Source organism: Rhopilema esculentum, chromosome 11, assembly GCF_057945365.1.
Source record: "Rhopilema esculentum isolate cy_ngs chromosome 11, ASM5794536v1, whole genome shotgun sequence".
Taxonomy (NCBI): Eukaryota; Metazoa; Cnidaria; class Scyphozoa; order Rhizostomeae; family Rhizostomatidae; genus Rhopilema; species Rhopilema esculentum.
Window position 1 is genome coordinate 4832082 of NC_142825.1, and position 6716 is coordinate 4838797.

General features: G+C 35.3%; 1 protein-coding gene across 1 annotated transcript; it reads right to left on the bottom strand.

The window, feature by feature from the left end:
- Positions 1-1843: 1843 nt before the first annotated feature.
- LOC135693437 (tektin-like protein 1) lies at positions 1844-5888 on the bottom strand. The gene is made up of 4 exons (XM_065211928.2): positions 5344-5888; positions 3664-4125; positions 2903-2998; positions 1844-2372 (listed from the first exon to the last, which is right to left on the bottom strand). Exons 1-4 carry the CDS (start codon positions 5716-5718, stop codon positions 2070-2072), a joined length of 1236 nt encoding a protein of 411 aa, XP_065068000.2. The 5' UTR covers positions 5719-5888; the 3' UTR covers positions 1844-2069.
- Between the last annotated feature and the right edge of the window lie 828 nt (positions 5889-6716).

Genomic DNA, 6716 nt, shown 5'->3' on the forward strand with positions numbered 1-6716 from the left:
GGTCCAGGGAACTCCTCAATAAACATTGCTTCTAAGTGTCCTGAAAATCTCTTCGGATACTAGGCAGTATCAAATTCAAAAATATTTATAACGTTGTTTAGGAATAAAACGAATATTTCCATGCAGCAGCAACTAGTTATATAAGCAAACAGTTTTCGGAAGGACGCCTTATGGCCCTCTTATGACACCGTATATTCAAAAATCAAGATGCTTTAAAGAAATAACGTACTTAATACAGCTATTTCTGCTAGTTATTGATTTGGAGGCTGATTATGCCTCCGTCTTGAATATTTGTCATTGTAACACATTAGTCTCGCATTTATGTAAATATTCTATCATACAAAGATATTCTTGTATGATATTTTCTTGCTCTATATTTAACCATTCTTAGACTATATTCCGAAAAATGGACAATATGACAAAGTACACGTTCAATGTGGAGTGAATGAAGCCTCTCCATGAGAAAAAGTGTCCTTTTTAAAGCTGGATTTCAAATGAGCAAACGCGCATGCGTGTTTTTGGTGAATTTTTTAAATACACGTATCTCAAGAACGTCCATATGCACACAAACAAAGTTGAATTGGATCCTACTTTTTTACGTACTACGCCGTATCAAGCCATAAAAAAATCAATTAACTTTCGTATTTCTGGGCATTGATAATGAAATCAAGATGGCGGCTAAAGTTCTGTCGAAGAAACGTGTCGCCAGATATCTCAGAGTAACACAAAGTATTTCGCTAGAACAATTCCCTTTGCAAGTAGAACTTAAAACTTAGGTGGAGTCATCCTGAAGAATCTAAAGAAGTACTCTTGGTCGTACAAAAGCATATCTTGCACAAGAAGATAAAACTCTCTTTTAGATTTTTGATCTGATAATAGTTTTCTTACCCAGAACCTTCTCTTCTTGGTAAAACGATTCTTTTTAATAATAATAAAACGATAGTTTTTCCGCTAAACACAGCTGCTATCCATCATTCAATTCACGTGTTTAAAATTTTGTAATGGAAATTGCACCGAAATTCAAACACATCTATATACGCGTATTTTGATACGATACGCGAAATGGTTTTTCTATTGGAGATTCGGCTTAAGCTTTCAGGGTTGCTAGGGAAGCCTTTTCTGAAGATCTTTACGATTAAATGCGGACCAAAAGAAACTTTGAGAAGATTGAAAACTGATAAGAAAAACCGGCAGACAATATTCTTCACAACAAAAAGGAATGCACGATGTTCCTACCATGAACATATTCCTCGTGGTATTTTAAAAAAATAGAAAGTCAGTGTTTGAAGTCGAAATCGTTGAAATTGTTGCAAAATTGCGGCCTTCGATAGCTATTAAGTTTTGCACAAACTTCGCAAACATTTCACCATGCATTTCATTTTCATGGATATGTGTATTCTAATGAAACACACCAAACATTTTATCGAGCATTTTCACATAAACAATAAGTCACCACCAAATAAAATGCGAGAGAGCTGAAAGATGTGGAAAAGCCAGCTTATTTGAGGAAAGAAATGATAGCATCCGACCACTGGCACACATAACTAGATAGTCAGAAAAATCAGAAAATTTCGGATTTCGGCAAGAGGACTTTGCAAGAGGTATAAAATTTATTCTGAAGGGAGGTCAAACGCATTGAACAATTTAACAAGCTTTGACCACCACCAAGCTTTGCTACAATCATGACAAAAACAAGAACAGTTGCATGTTTTGTAAAAAGTTGCTTGTTACTAGGTAGCCAGAGCTTTATCATCAGCATATCATACTTAGTAGTTCATCAAATATCGTACTTGCTTATCAAATTAATATGCATACAGAAACAGCAAAATTAAAACACTGTAGATACTTTTTCCATCAGCAAAATATCAACAGAAACATATTTAATGGGATGGGTGATATACAGGTTATGCTTATCATGTCTACAAATATTTATAAATAAATGTTTATTTCAGTTATCTGTGCCGATAGTGTTATAATTTTCATTGATTTGTGTAGCATTCAAAATAGAAATAAAATCACAAATTTAATGTTTCGATTATTACACCAGTTTCTAAAATTTTACTACCATGTCAACATTCAATGCCACTTATGACCCATCGGTGGTCATACTTCCTTCTACGTAGCCTGACAACACTTGAATCAACTTGGGCTCCATTGTTCTTATCAGAAATATCTTCTTTCAGTCGATTCTGTGTCAGTTTCAGTAGTGCAATGTTTCTACCAATGGCGTCAAGTGACTCTTTTAAACCATTGTTTCCCTCAATTATCTCCTGCGCTTCAGGTAACTGGGTGCCTGGATGTCTTTGGAAAGTTGATACTGTAGGACGATCTAATCGCTCTCTTGTCTCCAAATCTTTTGAAGTGACTGGGCCCTGTAGTGTTGATAAAACCATCAAACCTCTAAGCATAACACTTAAAACTAAAAATTTCATGCTAAAAAACTGATGATGCCACTATAGGTAAACTCTTTATACCCTCTTTCCTTCTAACACTTATTACTGATGTGAAGGTATTTAACCAAGGCCAATTAGTTTTTAAAAAGGAACTTAATTGTAATTTTGTGGCAATTCTATCAGGGTGGAAAGCAATTTGTATAGTTGTTGAGCTTTGCTTTATGAAACTGATCCAACAATATTGACAAGGATTGTAGCAATAAATATAGCAAACAACAGTTATTGACAAAACCAACAGCAATCCAAGGATTAGACAAATCAGTTTCTCAAACTTACTGGGATTTTTCATCCCTAATAGAAAGGATGCTTCAAAATGCTAAATAAAATAACAGAAGGATCTTTGGGTTTCCTAGTGTGCAAAGTTAAAAGCTGTAATGTTTTATGAAGGTATGGTATGGTCTTGAGTTCAATCATATAGACTTAAACAATCATGAGGTTTTGGTACATACCAAAGTGTAACCTCGAGCAACATCTGTTGCATAATGCCACCTTTCCCCTCTATGTCTTGCCATCCTTATCTCTCCAGAGGTCATTTGCAAGTGTTGCTGAATGAAGAATTTATTGATTATGTTTAGCAACAATTTCAAAAGAACAGAAATCAGTGCCACTTATACTATATGCAGTGCATTTTCAAAATATCTGGCCATCCATTTTGGCACCCAGTTCAATTCTAGCACTGGTCTTCTCCATATTCACATTATGTGAACTAGAAATAAAACCAGCAAGGTGTTCATCAACAGTTTACAATTTGTTTATTAACAGTTAGCAATAAATACATAATAGAAAGAGTTTGCCAACGAAAGAACCAGAAAAGCACTCTATAGCTCGTGTTCTTGGGAAGAGAATTATAGCTGGCTACCTTACTGGGCATGTGTCAAACAGAAAGACAGGGCTCTGCCCATTTATATGGCCACATCATTTTTTGTGCTGTGGACAAAACTGTTTTTGTAGTTTGATCAAGGCTAATGGTTGCTATGTGCAATTCAGTTTGTGCTTTCACTTTCCTTATTGACCTAAGTTGCACACTTGAGAGCAATTTATATTGTTGTTTATAGAGAGACTTGGGTAATTAGATAGTTCCCAAAGGTATTATAACTTTCTGTCATAAAAATTTATTAAACAATTGAACCAGGAGAGTTCTTGAGCAAAAACAAATTACAATATAACTAAAATGCTATTGAAATCATGGAATAAATAAACGAAAACAAACCTTCATAGTGGTTGTTTCTGAAACTTTCTTTGTTAACCCATCATTGACACTTCTATGTGCTGCTTTTTGCAATTTTTGTATTTGGTCTATAGTCTCTGTTACTTCCTTTCTCAAAGTAACAGATCTTTTTCGAGCATCTGCAGCAAGTGACATAACTTCAGTTACCTCTGGAGTGCAAGGTCCTAATGGGTCTGTTTCCATGGGAGCATATCTAACAGTAGATCTTTTACCAACCGAAATGCTATCACTTGAGGTTGTTGCAGGAATGGCTGATGAAACTGAGTGACAAATCAAATCCAAAACTCTGCTTCTTTCTGATATAATAGCTTTGATTCTTTTCCTTGCATTATCAAGTGCTTGGAGCTGTTTTTGGACTGATCTTAGCTTAGATTCAAGAATTCTTTTCAATTTCAGCAACTGCTCTTTTTCCACTGCTAGCAAGTCATCTGCTCCATCAAGTTTCTATAAAAAAGGCAACCATTGTAATCATTTATTCAAGAAAGAGCATTTATCCAAAATAATGTTTTATTCAAGAAAGTGCCTTAAAACAACCTGGAAATTTAATCATTCCTCTAAGAGCTTGTGTTGAACTTAAAAGATATTCGAAAGACAAAAATAAAATAAAACTAAGGGACACGCATGTCAGTTTGAACTTTATTTTGTCATATGACTCATGCTTCAAGAATGCTGGGAAACAGAAATTTAACCTCCCAGCTCAAGAGAGTATAGCAATTACTTGCCCTTGAAGAAAATTTGACCATATTGATTTGACCTTCATTGAAATTGGAATCCATTAAGATTGCTGGATTAAGATTGTCAAATGTTAGGTGTTATTAAATTGCAAGAACTTTCAATGATCAAATTGCAAGCAGCCATAGTGATCAAATAAAGTGGAGTTTAAAACGAAATAGTTGACCAAATGATTGATTAACTTAAAATTGATTTTTATATTGTAAAACGTTTGCTTAGGCTAAGAAGAATTTGATTAATTCTGCAACACAGGAAAATGAAGATAAAGTGCAAATATGGTGCAAAGTCATCCCTTGCAACACCCCTACAATATAGTCTTCCTGCATATTTCTAATTTTGATACAACATGAAGGGAATAGGGGTTTAAATCAACAGATCAATGCTTGTATAATTTATGGAAAATGTGCAATTTAGATGAAAAGCTATGAATATTGATTGGTGTGGTCTGCAAACTCAGTGGGCTGAAAATCGATTTCAACCAAATGGGAATCTAAGTTTGTTTATACAAATGCATACATAATTCATGATTGTTTAAAAAATTGATTTTTGACACACTTGATTTTGATTACGTGAAAATAAACCTGGTGCACACCAGTGTATCAAATATTTTGACAATGAGCAAACATGATGCTGGCAAATTTCCATCATTCTTACATATGATTTGTTATTTTCTATACGTTGATCACAATGGTATTCAAAGTCTTAGCTTGTAATCCTACCTGTTGCCATGACATCAGACAGTTTCACCTGGTGAAACAAAATTGCCAAATTTCTAGAACGGCGATTTCCGGATCGAAATGACAAAGGTTCGAGATGCTCTCCAGCCGAGATCGAGCTGACAGAGACATTTTTCTTACTTTGTGGGGAGAGGGTCACTTCGCCCAGTCTACAGGTAAAAATTCCGTTTTTAGAAAATTGTTAAGTTCTTACCCTCTCTCTAACTGGCCTGGCTTGCCTCCTCATGTGGGAATTATTGTTCAGCAAAATGTCTTTTCGTATATGTTCATGGGTTTTCTCAAGGTTTTCTTTTCCACGCAAAAGTGACTTTATTTCCTCTTCTGTCTCAAGCAAGCAATATTTCAGCTTGACAACAACGGAACGGGTTTCTCTGACATAGCTATGAATTTGTGCATTGCTTTGCTGGATACAGCTGTCTCTCAGTGAAGGCAGTGGGTCTAGTTGTCGTCCTAAATCGTTAAATTTATCGCTGCGTTGAACAACTGTCTGAGCTAGGCGAATATTCTTAACGCTCGCCACTTTCCATGAATCTGGCCCAATAGTTGCCTGTTTTGTCACTTCCATCATAAGTGAGAAGTTTACATGTACTACCGGATGAGTAATATAAAACTGACAATTGTTTGGATCGCAAGGTGTGAACTTGTTCAGCTGATGATGGCGTTTGAACACTTCAACATGCGTACAACAAAAATCAATTCATGATCACCAAGGCATCCTAGCTTGTTTAAGTTTCCTAGCAACTTCAGCCTCGTACTGACAAGGAACCATGGAAAAAGGAAGTAAATGGTTATAAACAAAAGTACATATAGCGATCAATCCATTTTGCCTTTCAAATCTAAAACTTTCAAAATTACAAGTAGATAACGGAGAATGTCACAATTAACAGACTCAAATAACTGGGCTAGGGTTTGACAACCCAGAGAGGCTCAATTGCTAACCATTCAAAAGTTCGAAAAGTTTGCAACATTCGTCCAAAATTTTAAAAAAATCAACCTCAAAATATTTAAATGCAAATAATTTACTGGAACAATTGCAAAGACTAAAAAATTCTGAAAAAAATGCTTTATAGCTATAAAGTATCGCATTTGATTTGTTGGTATTGAGGCACCTGCTACCGTAATACTTCTGGAAACACCCACTTCTCTTCAGCGCCCCCTTGTTGCTTAGGGTGTAACATTCTCGGTCTTAAAACAGTGGAGAGTGGGTGGCTGACTTCAGACTGCGTGCAGCTAAGCTGACTTAGGCATTTCAAATTCACGTTAGTGTTACATAATCTTGGCTTTGAGCGTACGTCGAGAAATAATGAGGTTGTAAATATTACTGCAATGGTATTCTGACATGAGAAGCACCTTGGGAAAAAAGTTCAAAATTCAATGCTACACACATAGGTAATATTTTTGATGAGGCAGGTCTGCTTATGTCAACCAAATGGTTGTTGTGGGTCTTATGAATAACAATACCAACAAGTAACAAAACTAAAAGGAAATAAAACACTATTACAGAATATTAATAAAACATCAATACAAATATACGCTAAAAATTAATACAATATACGCTAACAAAGA

What these genes read in the sequence shown, in the direction of transcription:
- LOC135693437 (XM_065211928.2), bottom strand. Translation starts at nt 5,718, where the DNA reads ATGATGGAAGTGACAAAACAGGCAACTATTGGGCCAGATTCATGGAAA. An exon ending in CAGAAACAACCACTATGAAG is followed by an intron (nt 2,999 to 3,663) that starts GTTTGTTTTCGT and finishes TTCTTCATTCAG; the next exon opens with CAACACTTGCAAATGACCTC. An exon ending in TTGCTCGAGGTTACACTTTG is followed by an intron (nt 2,373 to 2,902) that starts GTATGTACCAAA and finishes TCAACACTACAG; the next exon opens with GGCCCAGTCACTTCAAAAGA.